This window comes from Camelus ferus, chromosome 3 (genome assembly GCF_009834535.1).
Source record: "Camelus ferus isolate YT-003-E chromosome 3, BCGSAC_Cfer_1.0, whole genome shotgun sequence".
Taxonomy (NCBI): domain Eukaryota; kingdom Metazoa; phylum Chordata; class Mammalia; order Artiodactyla; family Camelidae; genus Camelus; species Camelus ferus.
In genome coordinates, this window is record NC_045698.1 from 46,645,988 (window position 1) to 46,666,727 (window position 20,740).

At 34.2% G+C, this 20,740-nt stretch overlaps 1 protein-coding gene and 1 pseudogene across 4 annotated transcripts; one reads left to right on the forward strand and one right to left on the reverse strand.

Moving 5' to 3' along the window:
- The first annotated feature begins 141 nt into the window (after positions 1-141).
- On the forward strand, positions 142-20,621 carry LOC102503506 (general transcription factor IIH subunit 2). 4 transcript variants are annotated; one of them, XM_032473737.1, is made up of 17 exons: positions 186-216; positions 1,850-2,136; positions 3,499-3,581; positions 4,220-4,297; positions 4,622-4,658; positions 4,883-4,969; positions 5,599-5,649; positions 5,968-6,022; positions 10,166-10,271; positions 11,488-11,578; positions 11,744-11,831; positions 12,309-12,416; positions 13,863-13,926; positions 15,133-15,236; positions 15,589-15,691; positions 17,768-17,807; positions 19,107-20,621. In XM_032473737.1, exons 3-17 carry the CDS (start codon positions 3,526-3,528, stop codon positions 19,224-19,226), a joined length of 1,188 nt encoding a protein of 395 aa, XP_032329628.1. In that variant the 5' UTR covers positions 186-216; positions 1,850-2,136; positions 3,499-3,525; the 3' UTR covers positions 19,227-20,621. The 4 variants fall into 4 exon arrangements, with proteins under 4 accessions (XP_032329625.1, XP_032329628.1, XP_032329637.1 ...); XM_032473734.1 differs by lacking the exon at positions 1,850-2,136 and having other exon boundaries at positions 142-216; XM_032473746.1 differs by lacking the exon at positions 186-216 and having other exon boundaries at positions 449-2,012.
- On the reverse strand, positions 9,019-9,519 carry LOC106729669 (annotated as a pseudogene).
- Positions 20,622-20,740: the final 119 nt, after the last annotated feature.

Below are 20,740 nucleotides of genomic sequence, written 5' to 3' on the forward strand. Positions count from 1 at the left end.
CTCTTTGTGAACAGCTGGAAGGCAGCAGGAGGTCGTTCCCTGCACCCTAAATCAGTACCAATGTTGCCATGGCCTCCGGGTAGGGGACTCCCGGAGCTGCTGCGCACAGCAGCCGGAACCTTTCTGCGTCTCCGCCGCGCGCGGCGGAAGGACTTCGGCGGAGCTCTAAGAGCAGCTTGAGCGGGACTTCCGGCAGAGCGGCGTCAGGCAGGACCGGTGAGTCCGCGGTAGAGTTCTGCTCGGAGCCAAGACGTGGACCCACTCCGTGGGAAGCACGGCGGCGGGAGGGGTTGTCGCGGCCAGGATCGGAGGCCGAATGGCCCCGATCGGCGTCATAGGGAACGAGAATGTGATGGAACGAGGATGTGATGGAACGTGTGGAGGGGGAGGAAGGCAATTTCCGTTTATGGAGCTGCGTAGAAGCATCTGGGGCTGCAGTCTGGCGAGTGGTTCTCCTTCCCTAAGCAGAGCGCGAGTTTGGGGAATTGTGGTCCTGGATTCTAGTTCGTGACCATCCTCCAGTTTTGTGGCCTCAAGAGAGTTACCAGCCTTTGGACCTTGAGTGCCACACCTGAAAAGCAGGGCTGTTATCACCTTTGCCTGTCCACAGCGCTTGGCAGGATGAGCTGCGAGGGAAAGCTTCGTAAATTGCAATGTTTGGTGCAGATCTCATTTGTTTGCATGTAACATTATGAACTCAGGGGAAGGAATCACACCACCAGGCTTCACCTGGGGGAAGAGGCTTTTCTGGAGTTGGATTCCCAGGAAACGAATCAGTGATATTTGTAAGAAGATGGAATATTGGGCAGCCATAGGCAGTTGAAGATGCTGACCAGAGAGGTCACCAAATACATCTTCCTCCAGGCTACATAAATCCCTTCTCTGTTAACAGCCTGCATTGTAAACATCCAGCTTCCCTTTGAACATCTGCAGTTATGGGAATCTTAATACCTCTATCTCTGTAATTTTCCACTACAAGTAGCTCTAATTAAGAAGTCCTTATATGCAATGAACCAGAGGCGTTCTCCCTTGTAGTTTCTGCCCAAATTAGTTCTCACTTTATTTCTGAACTTTCAGAGAATTAAAAATAATAAACTAAACATACAGTATGCCTTAAGTACTGATGCGAAGGATAGCAGTAGCCACGTTTTTAAGAATTTGAGTTTTAAAAGATTGAGAACATAATGTAAGCTTCTGATTCTTGACATTCACAATAAATACAAAAACACTCACAGGAACATCAAAATATTCAATTTAGTGACTATATGCTGTGTTGCTGCACTCATCATTAAACTTACAAGGCACCAACATAGTGTGCTGATATAGCTCAGAATTAAATCAGTTTTTGTTATTTCAGAATACTAAAATGGGTCCCCAGATCTCCTGAAACAAGTGAATCTCTCCCAACGCCAGGGAGTGGTTTGTTAATTCAGTGAGAGACACACAGAACTTTAGCAAATAATATCTGATTCTCGCAAGTGCCAGAGAAAGCTGTGATGCCATAAAAGCAGTCTCCAACTTCTCAGTAGATTTTAATTCCAGAAGTTCATTTATAGGCCAGTTATTTGGATTTTTAAATATATTTTTCTATAGAAACAATGAAATAAATGGTGGCTGAAGTCTTGGTTATAGTCCTCAACACAAAAATTAATCTTTGCCCCTGCCAATGATAGGATTTGTTTTGTCCTTAACGTTTTGGCACTTAGGATTCCTTCGTTTATGGAAGAAGTTGAGAGTGAGAATGTGGGATTGGGAGAGAGATTCCATTGGAGAGGGTGGAAATGTGGTTGTGATGTAGATGTTTATTACTTGGTTATGATTAATAGATTCTTCCCAATTTTATCTCCAGCTATTAAAGGAATACATGTTCGTATTGAAAATATGAAAATACAGAAAAGAATAAAGAAGCGAAAAACCGATCATCCTTAATCCTGTTCTCCAGTTGAAACTATTTGTCCTGTTTATTGAATTACTAAATATTTCGTTTTTCTTTTAATAGTTGAGGGTATAATGTAGGTTTAATATTGTGTTATCTTTTTGAATCATGAGCCATAAGCATTGTCATTTATGAGTAATAATAAATTTCATTTAAAAACTTGATTATGAGAAAATTCACACATACTCAAAGGTGGAGAGGTAAAACAATGAATCACTTTGTGTCTGTCACTCAACTATAATAATCATCAATTGTGCTGAATCTCATCATCTGCACCTGTACCCACTTCCCATAATTCTATGGTCCTGTCCTATGACACATCCTTAATACATTTTTGCTTTTTTTAATATTGTAAAGAGATGCTGATTTCATTTGGTGCCCAATTTGAGCATAAATATTCATATTCTTTCTTGGGAATGGGAAAGAGTTCCATGAGGACTTTTTTTAAAAATTTTATCTTGCTCCTGTTTCCTTTTTCATTCTTTCTTTTTTTTTTTAACTGAAGTATAGTTAGTTTACAGTGTTTGCTCATGACCCTTTTTAATGCCAGCCTCCAGCTCCACCTTGTGTTTCTGTCCCCACATGCCCATCCCCAGGCAACCAAGAATCTAATTTCTAGCTCTGTAGATTATTTTGAATTTTCTAGAATTTTACATATATAGATTTGCACAGTGTGTACTGTTTAAAGTCAGCTTCTTTCACTTAGTATAACTGTTTTGAGAGTCATCCACATTGTTGCATGTATCGGTGGCTCAGTCCTTGTATTGTGGAATGTTATTCCATTATATAGATTATATGCCACAGTATTTTATTCATTCACTCTTGATGGGCATTTGAGTTGTTTGAAGCTTGGGGCTATTACGGATAAAGTTGCTAAGAATATTCATAGGCAAATGTTTGTATGGACATAGACTTTCATTTTTCTAGAGTAAATACCTAAAAGAAGAATAGCTAGATCATATACTAGCCACATGTTTAAAGTTTTAAGAAAAACTGCTGAACTGCTTTCCAAACTTGTGCCCGTTTACATTCCCACCAGCAGAGTATGAGAGTTCCAGTTGCTCCATATCCCTGAAGCACTTGATATGGTCAGCCTTTTTAGTTTTGGCTGTCCTAATAGATGAGCAACAGTATCTCATTGTGGTTTTATTTTATTTATTTTTTTTAATTGAAGTATAGTCAGTTTACCGTGTTTTGTCAATTTCTGGTGTACAGCATAATGTTTCAGTCATACATATCCATACATACATTTGTTTTCATATTCGTTTTCATTATAGGTTACTGCAAGATATTTAATATAGGTCCCTGTGCTATACAGAAGAAACTTATTGTGTATCTATTTTATGTATATTAGTTAATATTTGCAAATCTCAAACTCATGAGGATTTTAAAGTATTTTCATTTAACTACAATTATTGAAAAAATTGCAAAGAATAAGATAACTGCATTCTGTTTTTTTTTTTTTACTTTGCATGTTTACTTCTCTTTACTTTTAAATTTTAGTTATATGCATTTGGTGACAAACATCTTCAGTAAATTCATAATCTAATGATTTTTTGCAGAACATTGAGTAATACAGTAAGGAAAAAATGGATGAAGAGCCTGAAAGAACTAAGCGATGGGAAGGAGGCTATGAAAGAACATGGTAAATAGGGCATTTTACTCTCCCTTCTCTTTTAGACATTTTTTTACAACTTTATTTTTTCTTTTACAAGTTTATTGAAGTATGTTTTACATGTTAAAATTTACCTGTTTCCTATGTATAATTCAGTGATTTTTTAGAAAATTTACTCAGTTGTGCACTCATCAACATAAATTAGTTTTAGAACATTTTCAGCACCCCAGTAGGATCCCCCATGCCCATTTACATTAATTCCATTCCCACCTTCAGCCCTAGGCAACCATTAATCTATGTACTTACTGTTTCTAGGCTTTCCCTTTCTGGACGTTTCATGTAAATGTAATCATATAGTGTGTGGTCAGTTGTGTCTGACTTTTTTAACGAAACATACTATTTTCAAGTTCATGTAACATGTAATTCAAGTTGTAACATGTAATTCATTCCTTTTTACTGCTGAATAGTATTCTGTTATATGGTTGTACCATGTTTTTATTCATCCATTCACCAGCTGATGGTCATTTAGATTGTATACAGTTTTTAGCTGTTATGAATAACGCAGCTGTGAACATTCAGGTGCAAATCTTTGTGTGGACATGTTTTTGTTTCTCTTGGGCTAATGAATTCTTAGCTTATCTTTTCAAACAAGTAATTGTTACTTATAGGGAGATTCTTAAAGAAGATGAATCAGGATCACTTAAAGCTACAATAGAAGACATTCTCTTCAAAGCAAAGAGAAAAAGGTATGTAAACTTTTGTTTGTTACAAGGGGTAAAATATTTTCCATTCAGCCTTTCTGTCCACCTGTGCCCACTCCTCAGTACTTCATTTTAGCTGTGTTTCAGGGAAACTGATCTGTAGCTATCTAAAACAGGGGGAAGGAACCAGCAACCTGTGTCTCAGCAGGGAAATTGGTCTTCAGGGACTATCCAAATTGCCTATAATTATGTGCATCCCATAAGTTAATAATTTACTTCACTAAGAAAAATACAGGGTAATTGATAAGTTGTAATGATTTTTCAGGTAGTATATGGTATTGCATTAAAACGTTTGCATAATTTCAACAGGGTATTTGAGCACCATGGACAAGTTCGACTTGGAATGGTAAGTTATTCTTTTCTTCCTTTACTGGTACAGAACTAGTTTGGATTAGAGAAACATTCTGGCTTGATGGAATAAACAACAGTAAAACAACAAAGATTTTAAGAGAATATATTAAAAATACATGTGTACACTATGAATACTAAATGCTATTTTTACTTCTTGGTGAACAATGTATCTGAAAATTGGTCTTATTTGTGTGGGTTTTTTGGTTTGTTTTTTGGTAGATGCGCCATCTTTATGTGGTAGTAGATGGATCAAGAACAATGGAAGACCAAGATTTAAAGCCAAATAGACTGACATGTACTTTAAAGGTATATTAAAATCATTCTAATTTATGCTAAATGTGAGGAAGGATGCTGAATTATAAAAGGAATTTTTTTTAAAGAATGCAATCTTTTTTTTTAACTTAATAGGAAGTATAACTAAGTAGATGTGCTACCAAATCATTTACAGAAATGATATACCAAAATAGCTCATTATTTATCCCCTGAATTTCTACCCTTATACTCTATGTTAGGATCTTGCTTTGTCAATTATCCTTTTCCTTTATTGAATCTCCATTCTCCTTTGACTTACTTGAATCGATCTCCTTGGCTTACAAACACATTCAGAGTATTCCTAATTTATTAATACTCATCCTCAGTTCTGCTCATTCTCCTGTTTGTCTTTATTGGATCTGTTCCTTGTTTGGATTGTTTCTGTCTTGCATGTCAAAATGGTTCCATCTTTGAAGGCTTAGCTCAAACCTATCTCATCACTTACCATCTCAAATGCTGGTTTATTTAATATTTTCCTTTTTATTTATTTAATATTTTTACTACTGAACATTTTTAAAAAATTGGTAAGCTTGAAAATCATGAGAAGCAGTGGTTCGTAAGTAGCTTTCACAAGTTGTTATTTTGCCCTTATCTAGTATTTCCTTATTTTTTTTTTTAAACAGTTGCTGGAATACTTCGTAGAGGAATATTTTGATCAAAATCCTATTAGTCAGGTATGTAGATAAGTGATGGAATTTAGAATTCAAATCCTGATGTTATTGCCAAGTATAATTTATTTTTAAAACATTGGGCATATATTCTATGAATTATTAAGTGATCCAATTGTGTACAAGTTTACTTATCAATAAAAAGAAAGACAACTCTAAAGTTAAAGTACAATGAACCCATTGCAAAATTTATGTCAAAAGTTTCTCACAGTAAAAAAAAAATTTCTCACATTATTTATTCCTTTTGTAATTACTAATTATGTACATTCTTATCAAGAAGAAATAATTTGTTAAAGTAATAATCATTTTTGCTTTTATTTTGAGATTGGAATCATTGTAACAAAGGGTAAAAGAGCTGAAAAACTGACGGAACTCTCAGGTATGCATCAAATTACCTTTATAGCAGTCAAGGACTTGGCTTTATTTACCCAACCTTGTAACCTTGTTCATAAGGTTGCCTAATAAGTAAAATGAAGCCTTCCTGCATGCTCTCTAGGTAAAACACTTAAAAAAAAAACCCATTAAACTCTCGGTCTCTAAGATAACCTGTTTTAAACTAAGGGGTTTTTTTTTCACAGTAATACTATTCTTCAGCTTTTTTTTTTAATTGAAGTATAGTCAGTTTACCATGTTTTGTCAATTTCTGATGTACAGCATAGTGGTTCAGTCATACATATATATACATATATTTGTTTTCATATTCTTTTTCATTAGAGGTTACTACAAGATATTGAATATAGTTACCTGTGCTATACAGTATAAACTTGTTGTTTACCTATTTTATATATAGTAGTTAGTATCTGCAAATCTGGAACTCCCAGTTTATCCCTTCCCACTCCCTCCCTCCCCAGTAACTGGTAAGTTTGTTTTCTATGTCTGTGAGTTAAATTGAGTTTTGCACTGTGGTGACTAATATTACATGAATGTAAATGTGTTTATTCTTATCCTGAAAGTATCAAGATAAAATTATTGTAACCATTCAGAAGATCCACTTAATCTTAAAATTAATTTTTTCTAAACTGAACCGCTAAAGAACAAAGTATAAATATTGAATTGTAGTTGTTGTTAATGATTAGATTTTCTGCTTGCATGACATGGCTAACTGAATTTTAGTCTCATAAAAGATAATAATGTGGATTTCATTTGCGTTGGTATATGTGCTGTTACAAGTTTACATCACTAATTCTATTTTATTTTCTGTGAAATACTCTATTCCTTAAATGTGGTTCTCAACCTTTCATCCTCACCTTACAAGAGATTTACTTTCATCATTAGTAGTATTTCACTACAGCAGTAAGGAAATACGTGTTAGTCTGGGCTGATTTGACAAACTCAGTTGGGAGTAATAAAAAAAAAAATCACAAGCTAGCTTAAAAGCAAAGGAGAAATTACTGACTCATGTTGAAAGGTGGGCTGACTTCACAAATCGTTGTTTCCAGGGGTCCTGGCTCTGTCTGGCTTCCTATTCTCTGATAGGTTTTCTGAGAGGTGAAAAGATGTCTATTAATAGCCCCAAATCTACATGACCTTCCTAGTCTGTGGCTTTGGCACAAGTTCCAGAGAGGACTCTTATTAACCCTGATAATGATCTACCCATCCATGAGCAGTCAAAGTGGCAAGGGAATAAGGTGTTTAGTTGGTAGGCCTGGATTACATGAGCCTGGAGCAGGATGGAAGCAGGGTGAGTTCCACAGAACCACATGGTATAACTGGATTCTTATACAATGAGGGAAGGATGGTTCCCCTTAGGAAACAATGTAGGGCCAACCCTCTTGCACCCACCTCTCCAAATTAATAGCAGTGTTCTGTGGGTATCAGGGAAGCCATATGCACAGAGATGAAAAATCCTCTGGAGATTCTTATAGGCATCTTGAAGGTACCCTCTCTCCCTCTGGTTAGAATCAGTTATAAACCACACTGACAGTAATATAAGTATGCTTTTTCCCTATACTCACAACCCAATAGGAGATGAAAAAAATTTTTTGTGTCATACGGTAGAAAGAAAAGTGGACAGAGGACCAGAAGATCGAGGTTTGAGTGCTGGTCCTGCCTGTGGGTAGGCATATTATGTCTTTGGGCAAGTCATTTAACTTGTTAGATTTGTTTCTCACTTATGAAATGAAGGATTTGGACTTACTGAGGTACTTTTCATTTGCAAAATTTTGTGATTCCAAGAATAAATACTTGCAATATACAACTGACCCTCTGTGCACTTGAAAATCTCTGTATAACTTTACAGTCCATCCTCTGCATCTGTGTTTCCACATCTGTGAATTACCAGCTACAGATCGTTTACCACTGTAGTGTGTACTTAGTGAAAAAAAAACCTGCATATAAGTAGACCTGCATAGTTCAAACTCTTGTTGTCCAGGGGTCCACTGTATATTAAATATGGCAAATGGTTAATATTTTAAAATGTATGCAGATAAATAAGAACACTAAGAAGCTCCAAGTAGATGAATGGGCAAAGACAACAGCTAATTCATATACCAGAATAAAAAGAAAAACTAAGTAATTAAAAAGAATGTTTAGCCAAACTAGTGAGCAGAAAAAAAAACAGTCCGCTCAATGACATTTTATTATTTTATATATATTTAAGTGAGCAAAATGAAGTTTCAATAGTATATGCCTCACTGAACCATGGAGAGACTGGTACTAATAGTGCTGATAGTCTGGTTAATTTAACATTTTCTGGGAAAGAGCCATGAAAATGTTCCTTGGAATTATACTTAGGAATTGTTATGAAAGAAGAAAAAGCCTCACTCTGCAAATACACTGTTTGCAACAGTGCGTAATAGTTTGATGAATTATGCTATATGATAAAATCATTGATGTTTTCATTATTGTTAATTAATAAGAGGACAATGTTAAAATAGGAGGAAATATCTGAAGAATACCATATTTCATTGACTCTCAGATTCTGTCATTTGTAAGATATCTTTATTTTATGAGCCATCAAGAAGGAAACACTCTAGCAGTTAACCTCTGACACAATGTCAAATGATGTGTGAATTGTTCGTACCAGCTTCTTGGTGATTTGGCATGGCTGCCAACTATTCTAAAGAATTTGGCAGTTTCTCTTCCCTTCATTTGTATTGCTTAACATGAGATAGACAGTCTTTTCAGATGTTATTTCAGTAACAGAAGATAACACAGTTTTGCTTATTTGTGGAAATCCTCCTTAGTTCATATAAAGCTCATTATTTTTCCCCCCTGAAGGAAAGTATTGAATTGCAGGCATTCTTCTATCAATGAATTTAGCTTCACTGATAGCAATTTTATGCCTCACTGTTCTGTTCCATTCTTTTCTATATAAAAATATAACCTTTTGTATTAATCTTTCTAAAAACACTTTTTTTGTGTGTATGGTGACATTAGAAATAAACTAATTAAGACAGCCAACACTCTGCTTTTACTTTGGTTTGCGTTTATTTTTTTGCTGAATTTATTCCTTAGCAGTAAATTTTTGTTTCTTCAGTTTCTTTTGGAATATCTGTTTCTTCTGTGCAACCTTCTCTTCTGGTTTAGCAACAATCTGCTGTTTTTCAGTAAGGATCATCTCAGTGCAGCAGGGAGGGTTCACATAAGGGTTGAGCTCTTAACGTCCTGCACTGCATCTTGGGGGCTTTGTTCACCTGGATGTGCTCAATGACCAGAGAATCTACATCTAAGCCCTTAAGTTCAGCATTACTGTCTGCATTTTTGAGCATATGCAGAAAAAAATTCAGCACTCTTTTTGGGTCATCCACCCTGTGCCCAGCCCCCCTGTTTTGCCTGGGCATACCTGCCTGCTCCACCATTGTGATGACAGAATGGCTCCCATTGCTTCTGTAAAGTGACATCCTTCAGATACCTGGTGGCTTTTTGGATATGCATACCCTTAACAGCCTGGGCAGTTTCACGAGTGTTCTTAAAGTAAACATGAAGATTTGAACCTCTTGATTTGTATGATGTTGTGGGGTTTTCTGGGTCAAGAGAACAGTGAACTATTTTCAAAGGTCACTTCAGGCTGCTTACTGGAAAAAAAAAAGCTCTAAAAACACTTTAAATTGCAGTTAAACTCAACGTGAGTAGCACAAACAATGTACATTAGGTAGTTGAAGCAGCAGCACATCAGTAGCGTTCACAGGTTTGTACATGAGCAAGCAGTGAGAGCTGTGTCACTCATGCTTCTGGCGGCCAGGGATTGTAACACACGTCATGATTTCAGACATGCTAAAATGTAAGCATATAAAAAATGATGAAGTGGGAAATATGCAAAGTAAAAAGTTATGCACTCGTGGTTAATATTATTTAAAATGTGTGCTAATAGACAAAAAGAGGTTATTTGTATTCTGTTTTTCAGTATGAGTGAAACTTTATATAACAAAACATTTCTGATAAAAGTGCAACTTGCTAAAAATATAAATTGAGGGAATTCTTTTGTGTAACATCACAGATACGTAAATTTGGGAGAAAGGCAAATTTCCATAATGTATATATAGATTTTTATTAAAAGTAGATTATTTCATGTCTACTTTAGGAAACCCGAGGAAACATACAACATCTCTGAAGAAAGCTGTAGACATGACTTGCCATGGAGAACCATCTCTTTATAACTCCTTAAACATGGCTATGCAAACTCTAAAGTTAGTATTTTACATTTGTTTATAATTTATTTCAAAGTGTTTTGAATCAGTTAAGTTGAAACAATAATATGTTAATTTGCATCTCCATAAACCCAGCTACAATGAAATTGTTATTAAGAGAAATATGTAGTGTCATTTATAATGTATAGTATGGTGTTGGTTAGGAATTTTTATTTTACATTTTAGTTACTGACGTATATCCTTAAAGGTTTTAGAAAAATATAATTAAAACTGTAGCAATATTAGCAGTACAAAAGAAATATGATGACAAACATATTTTATTGAAAACTGATTGTGTGTGGAATTTAATGTGGTATAATAACTGTGAGTTTGTTGTACATTTATTGGTTTTTATTAGCTTTGTTTGTAACACATGTCTAAATTAATAGCACACTTTTCCAGCAAGTTTAACTGTGTGGAAAGTATTCAGTATAGTTAGAGCTTATATATGTTATCCCTGGATAGTCTGTCTTGACTCAGATTTTTATACCTTTATATAATAGATATTTTTCTAGTTTTGAAGTAGATTAGAAGTAACACACATAATAAAAGTAGCCACACTAGCAGAATTCACAAGTGAAAGGTGAGCCTAAGAAAGTGTAAGCAGGATAACTATAAATAATTGATAAAATTGTTCCAAAAAGCATAGAAATCTTTTATTTGGTATAGAGGAGAACAGTTCATCACACCTTAAAATCCCATAAGCCATCATTTAATTAAATGGTACATAAACCTTCATGTTTATGAGTACTATGACTCTGAATCACCATGAGGTTAAATTAATAGTGTTTAAAAAAGAAGTATGTTACTATCTTTAAGGCACATGTGTGCACTCTAAAGCTGATTTGTGTGGTATTGTCATACTTTCCAATGTACACTTTAGATTTTGTGTGGAACAAATCTATTAGAACGTAAGCTTCATGTCAGGAACCTTGTTAGTCTTGTTTATTACTCTACCCCTGAAACTTAGAGTATTCAATAAACATTTATTGAATGAATAAGTGAATCGATGAATTTTTTTTAAGTGTGTAGCTAATTTTAGAAAAATTTACCTTAAGGCGTTTAGAGTATACTCACAATCCATTCCTTTGCAGTCTTGAAACAAATAAGGTATTCTGTGGTCTAAATGTGTAAACCATGTGTGCTCTTCTTTCTGGATAAATTTTTTATTAGTGTAATTGTTATACCTAATTGGAATGTATTTACCTTTCTTCAGACACATGCCCGGACATACAAGTAGAGAAGTCCTAATCATCTTCAGCAGCCTCACAACTTGTGATCCATCTAATATCTATGATCTAATCAAGGTAGAACCAATAATTTCTTCATACTTAAAATCGAAGTTACAACTCTAAAAAGAGTTATGTAGTGAATTTATTACTAGTCTTCAAAGCATTCTATTTTTCAAACACATTAATTATTTGATTTTTTTTCTTCCCTCAAAACCCTCCATTTACTTGGATTTTACAAAGACCCTAAAGGCGGCTAAAATTAGAGTGTCTGTTATTGGATTGTCTGCCGAGGTTCGGGTTTGCACCATACTTGCTCGTGAAACTGGTGGTATGTATCTAGAATCGTCAATGTTTACTCATAATTAATATGTAAAAAGTAACAATTTATTAATAAAGAAATTTTCATTTGTTTTTAAGCTGCTAAACTTAAATCAGTTCATGTCCTAGTCTAAAATATGGCTAGTCACATTAAATATATCATTAATGCTATAAAATGGATCTCAAAATGCAAGGAATTTTCAGTACTTATGTCATTGTTTAGAGGAAGCATTATACCTTGAAAAGCTAGAAATTTCACTATATGTAATATTTAGTAAAGATCTTATAACTTGGCTTTAATTAAATTGTAATTATACTTATTTCTAGAGAAGTCAGATAAGGTTTTTTAAATAGTTTAACTTAAATATTTATTCTGAAAATGAACACTTGGAGATGGTAAAACTTTTACAGAATGATATAGAAATTATAATTCATTCTTATGTGTAGAAAGCTGATGTTGCTTTTCTTTTACTTCTTGTCTTATTAGGCACATACCATGTTATTTTAGATGAAAGCCATTACAAAGAATTGCTAACACACCATGTTAGTCCCCCTCCTGCTAGCTCAAGTTCTGAATGCTCACTTATTCGTATGGGTAAGTATTTTGTGTTGTTTTAAAATAGACATTTAAAAAAATGTATTTTGACTCAAACTAGACTTTTTGTTTTTGTTTGCACAAGTTATCATTTTAACATTTAAGAATCTCTTGTATTTAACTTAAATGTTTTATAATTAGAGAAAATTATGCTGTTGAAGCAACTTTGGTAAATATAGACAAGTAAGAAAATTAAAACTACTTGTAGTTCTATCAGAGAACACTACTGGCTTTTCTTTTATTGTTAAGGCTAGAAAGATATAAAGATACTGTGTTTATAGAAAAATTCTTATATTAAGAAATTTTAGAAATTCCATTGTACTATTTGATCAAAGCTGAGTGATACAAACTGTGCAGACAGAAGGTTGAAAGGAGGTACATCAGATTGCTCACAGTGATTTTTTGGAGGAGAGGGAAATTGATGGGTTTTGCATGATTTTAAATTTTTTTTAATTTTCCTCTAGTTTCCAAAAATTATTTTATAGTAAACATTTATTGCATTTATAATTGAAAAAGCCCAACTTTGTCAACACAAAAAGCATCTCCTTGTTTAATATGCATTTTTAAGCTCAGTGAGATGGTCTTTGGCAATTTGTAGTACTGGTCAATATCTTCCTGTTTCTTCATCTCGAATGATATTAGTATCTATCTCATTGTGTGTTGCAAGGATTGAGTTAATACAAAGTATTTAGAATACATAATTGACATAAACACTCAATACATTTTCGATATTATGTTGGCTAATCTTTTTTGATTTACTGATATATTTCCTTAGCCCATTTTAAAGTTATTATTTAAACTTATAGTAATTTATTCTCTAAATTGACTTGTTAGAATCATTTAGGAATATCAACCCATTTTCTATCACCTGATGCAAATATTTTTTCAGCTGGTCATTTACCTTTACTTTTATTTATTTTGATATGTAGGTAGATTATAAATTTTTATGTATTGAAACTTCTATTTTTAATGGTTTCTGCTTTTCTTAGACTTGTTTTCAGAATTTAAAAATATATATGGAATACAGACTACATGGATTTGGGCATTCTCAAATTTTGAACATAGAAATATATTCTTATATAAAGTGAAAGTACACTATGTAATAGACTCCTCTGTTGTGTCAAACTATTTAAAAATTATACACATTTTCTTTTTAAAAAGCATTATGTGCTAAGTGTTGTTAAATTAGAAAATATAGATATGAACTTTAGAATCTGGAGCCACATGTGTGGACACATCTTCCCCCAGTTTCCTCCACTGTTTGTTTTTCTTCTGACCTGGAATTGCTGTCAGTTTGACTATGCTATAATAAACATACCTAAAAGACAAGAAAGAGAACTTTTGCACAACTTTGTGGGCTTTCTGGTAGGAACATTTTTAGGTTTCTAGTCCTAGAATTTTGCTATTTCCTTAGAAAAAGAAAGTAATACATTTTCTTCCATGAAGGATTTCCTCAGCATACCATTGCTTCTCTGTCTGATCAAGATGCAAAACCCTCTTTCAGCATGGCGTAAGTAAAAACCCTGAAACTGTCAGTGATAATTGTTTTTACATTGTTAATTCCTTCCTATAAATTATAAATTTAAAAGATGGGCTTGAAATGTAATGGCTTTTATACAAGATTACTTTCTATGTAGCTGTAGAAAGGAGTGAAGACTATATACTCCTGTGGAGTAATCTTCAGGATAATATTACTAAGTGAAACAGCAAGGTGGGGAAAAGTGTATAGTATGCTACCGATCATCTAAGAAGAGGGTGGAGATTTGAATAGATATACATACTTGTTTATATAATAAGAAAAATAGTAATGGAAACAAAAAGTAAAAATTAAAAAAATGTTTACTTAGTGTGTGGAGAAAGGCAAAGAGATAGACTCTAGACTATTCTGAATATACCTTGTTTTAACTTTGGAGCTTTACATTTTACATAATTATAAAACAAAATTAAATTTAAGAAAGTAATTATTGAAACTCATAAATAAGACTACTGTTTCCAGCTATAAAGGTGTAATAGTGACTTCTGCCTCCTTGCAGTAAACCAGACAAAATATACAAAACAATAGTTTTCAGACATTGGACAAGAGAAGTGCACATAATGATCCCTGCAAGAAGGGAAACAGATGAGGTGGGCCCTATGATTGCAGCTTGCTGCCTGGAGAGAATTTCCAGGCTGCTGTGCAAGGAGGGAAAACTCACAGAGCCTGGAGGTTTTGCTCAGTTCAGAAACAAAGTTCAGAGTTTGGGTAGGGATGGGTGGCGGTGGCTACTGTTTTGCAGGACAGAGTACAGGGTAAAAAGAGCCACACAGAGAGCTCTCGAGAGCTTCAGAGACTTCCCCATGAGTCACCAGCGCAGTACTGATCTGCGCGTTTCTGTGAGGAAACTACTGGAGGCCAGGGAAAGAAGCACTGGGGAGGAGAAGAAGAACTATCCCAAGAGCCCACACGGGGCAGGGAATAGTTCGTGTTCCCTCCAGTTACTGGGGAAAGGCCACGGGCATTGAATAGAGTCCACAGTAATGAAACCAGATTAACCCAAGACTAGCAGCTGTTCTGGACAGCCTACCAGACTTAAAAGTATATTCCAGAAAAAGCCCCAACATATTTAAGGCAATACAAAAAAATCCAGCACCCAAAACAGAGTAGCATACTTTCTTTTGCTTTAACTGTTCACATCTTTATGTATCACTTTTTAAAAGTTAATATTCCCCCCCACAGGCATCTGGATAGCAACACTGAGCCAGGACTCACCTTAGGAGGCTATTTCTGCCCACAATGTCGGGCAAAGTACTGTGAGCTTCCTGTTGAATGTAAAATCTGTGGTAAGAAATCAACTGTTCATTTACTGATCCAGTAAATTGATTTTGAATAACTTCTAACCTATATAGCTATTAAAATAAATGTAAACGTTAAGCTCTGCTTAAGCTTCTGTTGTAGAATTTTATTTCATTTATAAGTAAGCAAATAGGCCAATAGAGGTCACATACTTAGTGAGAGAACTAAGACTCCATCCTGGAATCTCCTTTCATGGCCACATACAAACTAAAGAGATGAATGCCTGCAATCCTAAAAAAAAATCTTGAAAATACTTAGCCTAAGTTGTATCATTTGACATTTTAGCCATCATCTTTGAGGTTTGGACTTTTAAATTTGTCTCTCTGCTTTATGTGTTAGGTCTTACGTTGGTGTCTGCACCCCATTTGGCACGGTCTTACCATCATTTATTTCCTTTGGATGCCTTTCAAGAAATTCCCTTAGAAGAACATAATGGAGAGAGGTATATGAATTTTGACTAATTTATATCTGTTATAAATAGTAATGTTTGAATATATTGTTACTACATTAGAAAAGAGTCATTTTCAATGGGGCACAATTATTGCTAATATAGAAAAGATGTAGAATGCCTTGTTATGATTGAAATGACTCATTAAATAGATCTTGATCTCTAGGAATCTGTTAATCTCCCTAAACCCATCTATTTATAGTTAAGATTGCTGGTATACTGATAACTCAGCTCTCAAAAAAAGAAAAAGCCCTCATTTATAGCATTTGCTGATTTCCATGATATAAAACTGGAAGATTTATCTAGAAGGCCTAATATCAAAATAATATGAAAGATAAAAGAACAAATGAAGAGTGGAAAAGAAATATTCAAGGATATTTGAAGGAAAGAACTTTCTAGATTGAAAGGGACTGTCAAGTGCCTGACATTGAAGGCAGACAAACCTGCAGTAGAGTGTATCATTGTGAAATTTCAGAATATGCAGCAAAATACTAACTTTCAGCATTTCTGGAGCAGGAGAATTAGGTCATGTGACCTGGAATTAAAATTGTTTGGCTTCTCATTAACAACACTGAATGGTGACAAGAAGCAATTTCCTTCAAAATTTGGAGTGAAAATTATCACCAATGTTAATTATATACCCAGCCAAGCTATCGATTAAATGTAGTTAGAATAAAGATACTTTCAAGACTTGTGAGATCTCAAGAAGAGACTTCCTGGGGAAGCTGTGGAAGAGAAGATTAAAAAGAACTGAGAAGAAATGAATGAAGGAGAATAGAACATTTACCTAATTCAGAAATGGCTAAAAAAGTCTGTAGGATGATGTTAAGGGGACATCCCAGAATGACACTTGCGTGTCAGAAACAGAGAACAGTCAGTCCAGCTTGGAGAAGGTCAGAATGCTCTAAGAGAGATGTCACCAGAGCATGGAAACTATAGAATTCCTGCTGTTGCTGAACATAACAAGAGGATATTTGGATTTTTCAGAGAATGGTTGGGGCTAAGTTAATGGTAATTACATAGAAAACTAAGCTCGTGAATAACAATACAGTCATCAACTCCAGGAAAAAAGTGTTTTACAGAGAGGAAAAGTTGTATGGCATGACTCAGCCAAATATGTCTATATAGTCATAATAAGCTAAACATTTAATATTGTTCTATCCAAAATGATTCAACTGCATAGAAAGAATTGAGAATGACATTTGTTATACGTGCTGTTGGTTCAGGAGGTTTGAAAGAGGGTTAAAATCTCATCTTCCATAGTAGGAAGTTCACAGCCAGTGCCTATGAAAAAGGTAGCACTATGAGCATAGGGAGCTGTCGAACAGTAAAAATTTTACTGTTTCCTCTGGAAATGAAGTGGTGTAGGTAGGAAGGGAACTGCTTTTTTGTAATAAGTTTTGATAACTTTCAACTCTTTAAAACACTTGAAAATTAAGCCCTTAGGCATCCATTCTTGTGATAAATTAACTTCTCTCCTGTCCATATAGATTTGTACCAGCTGTCTCCTGTCTTTAGGAAAGCTGAAAAATAGTCATTTAAATCATTTTCTGTAGGGCTTAATCCCCTTGCAGAATCCCACTTAAGAAAGCATACTCATACTTGTATTTAACCTTGATGAAAATAAAATTTAAGTAGTATTTTAAGCTGTCAGATGACTTTGGGATATACTGTGGAATTTTCTTAAATTACTGATATTCTTAAGTCTTTCTCCTAAGTTATGTGTAAAGATAATTACAGTTGACCCTTGAACAACATGGGTTTGAATGGCGAGGGTCCACTTACGTGCAGATTTTTTCAGTAAACATATAACTACAGTACTACGTGATCCACAGTTGGTTGAATCCTCAGATGTGGAACCACAGATATGGAGAGTCGGAGGGTTGGAGGACCAGAGGGCCAACTGTAAAGTTATACTCAAATTTTTGACTGCAGGAATCGCCACACCTAACCTCTTGTTCAAGGGTTAACTGTACTTATTAATTAAAGGATTCTTTTTATTGGGTTTTTTTCTGAGCTACTTTAATGAGTGAATTATTAACAAAATGATTTCTAAACTTTCTTTTTCAGATTTTGTTATGGCTGTCAGGGGGAATTGAAAGACCAACATGTAAGTTCATGTACTTTCTAAATATTAAATGTTGTATAAGAAATAGCATTATAGTTTTCAACAGATTGTTGAAGACAAGGCTCATATAGCAGAAGGTAGAGAGAAAATGGGAGCTATTACAGACAGTTGTTTTATAATTCTGTATTCTAATTTTGTTATAAAGATATTTTAGTAATTTAAACTGTCTTCAGTTTGCAAGCTAAACTGCATTTAGTTTGGAAATATTAAGTTTTTTTCTCCATATTGTACTTTAGGTTGTGTTGTAACTCATTTTGAAGTTACCATTTAAGGCATCCACAGATAAAAGTTTATTCCCCCATTGTGCCACTGAGAAAATATTTTTTAAAATTTTGAAGGTGGCAAATTTGAATAAATAAACTTATGTAAAGTTGCAAATAAGATAGATCGCCATCTAGTTTTAATTTTTTATTAATTTAGTTACATGTCCATATCTAAAACTATACAAACTATATAAAATCTTAGTTGGAAGGATTGCTTGTTTATTCTATCACATTTCATAAAACAATTTTATTAAGTTTTCCATACCTCTTTGACATCAGTAGCTGCATTCTCATGACAACCACTTTTTGAATTGTGACAATTTTTAAGAACACATCGTCTTTTCTTCTGTGCTGTTTGAGATTTAATGATTTTTGAAACTGTATGTGATGTTGCCCTGAAAATTTTACCCCAAAGCACAAGTATTTATATATGTAACACTGATAGATATTATACTGTATTATAGTTACAGATACAGATATTATTTGATATCTATGTAGATATAAATAAAGATATTATTTTTCTTTCATTTGATTTGATTATCCTTATTATCTTATATATGTCTTTTGCCTTATTCTTTACTGGTTAAATTATTTAAAAGGAGAATATAACTTTTGCAATTGTGAGGTTATTCCCTAGGAATTTGTGTTAAATTTTTGTGCTTCTCTTTTTAATTGAATCCTTCCTTGACCTCTGTAAGCATTCAAAACTAAGCACTAATTTTAAGCTCAAGTGTCCTCCCCAAAGAGTTACTTAAAATGAAGTAATTGAGGGTATTCTATAATTCAAGGGAATTTAAGGACTCAAAAACAAAGTCATTCCCTCATTTCTAAGGAATAATTTTTTGGAAAAAAATTAATTGCCTTAAATTTGAGAATATTTAGTACATTGGAACTAATAAAGTAGGGGAAACAGTGATAGAGATATAAAAGAGCAAAGCAACTTGAATATCATCTAGCTATGCTGTACTTAACTTTTGGAAACTACTTTTTAAATTTACTTTTCTTCTTTTCACTACAGGTCTATGTTTGCACCATGTGCCAAAATGTTTTCTGTGTGGACTGTGACGTTTTTGTTCATGACTCTCTCCATTGTTGTCCTGGCTGTATTCATAAGATTCCAACTCCTTCAGGTATTTGATTCCAGCATATAGTACACACTGAATGTGTTAAAAAGAAGTTTGCAATTATAAATACAATGATTCTTTAGAAGAAACTCCAATTAAAATATGAAGAACAATTCGAAAGGAAAGTCTGATTTAAGAGCCCTCTTGCTTTAAAGCTCCCTCTGTAATGATTGGTAAAGTATTGACTTAATGGGGTCTATCTAATACTACCATTTTGGTGGTTTAGTGTCTGACTTACATTATAGTTCAGGTTAATGAACTATCTCTGTTAGTCTCACTCAAGTTCATACCCTGGGACTATTTAACTTAATCCTCTTCAACTTTCCTACCCTGGGTAATTGGAAAAATGTAAGTGAGAATGTATGATGAGTTCTGTGTTTCAGATTCAATGAAGATGTACCATTATAGGCAGAACTCTTTTTAGGGTAAACCCTTTTAGGAGTAAATTGGTTTTCCATAGCAAAGGTATGTTTATTTTCAATCTACAAACTTTAATCACTAGATTGAGTTTCACTATGATATTCATGATTTTATAAATAACAATTCTTAGTGAAGAACATTATCAGGAAAGAATGTAATCCTACCCCAGAGAGTCTATTCACTAATCTTGGAGGGAGCCCAGGAATATGCATTTTTAACAGCACATGTGTGCACACATACACTAAGATATAATTTGACCAAAGTACAGATCTTTCTCCCAGGAGTCATACTTTCTGCACCTAGACTCAAATAGTTCTTTGAGAGTAAACAGATTTCAGCCCTAGGTAACCAGGTTAACTGCTGTCTTCCTTCCTTCTGCTCTGTCAGCAAGAGGTATCTGTGGTTTATAGGAGATGCCTTTAACATAATCAGAGTATTGTGTCTCCCCCTACCTGACTTTATATCTAAAATATATAAAGAATTCTTGCAATTCAATAATGAAAAGGTAAATAACCCAATTAATCTTATTTTTATTCTTCTAATTGGCCTGAACTGTTTCTTCTCTATCCCTTATCAGGACAGATAATCTTTCACTTTTAGGTGTCAGGCTTTCCTGGAATTTAGTCCTTTTAGGGGATAATTCATTTTAGATTTAATTCATTTTAGATTTTAGATTTTTGACTCTTTAGAGGAAGAGGGATCTTTTAAGGATCTCTGTGATCAGTGATTCTAAGGATGGTATCTGGACCAGTAGCATCAGTAGCACCCGGGAACTCATCAGAAATGCAAATTCTTGGGCCCCGTCACAGACCTATTGAATCAGAAACTCTGGGGATGGGCCTAGTAATCTGTTTTAACAAGTCCTCTAAGTGACTGTGATGAATGCTAAAGTATGAGAACCACTGCCTCTAATCATATGACAGAGGTACATAGGTTACTTTAAAACAGGTCCTGGTAATAAAGTTCTACAGAACTTAAAAAAAAAAAAATTAACTCAGGTAGCTTTGCAGAAAACAGATCCCAGATATAGAATGGCTTATTCAGTTCTTTAGAGTCTCTTTAAACATAGTGTATTTGTCTGTGTAGTTAGAAATTTTTAAAAATCAAA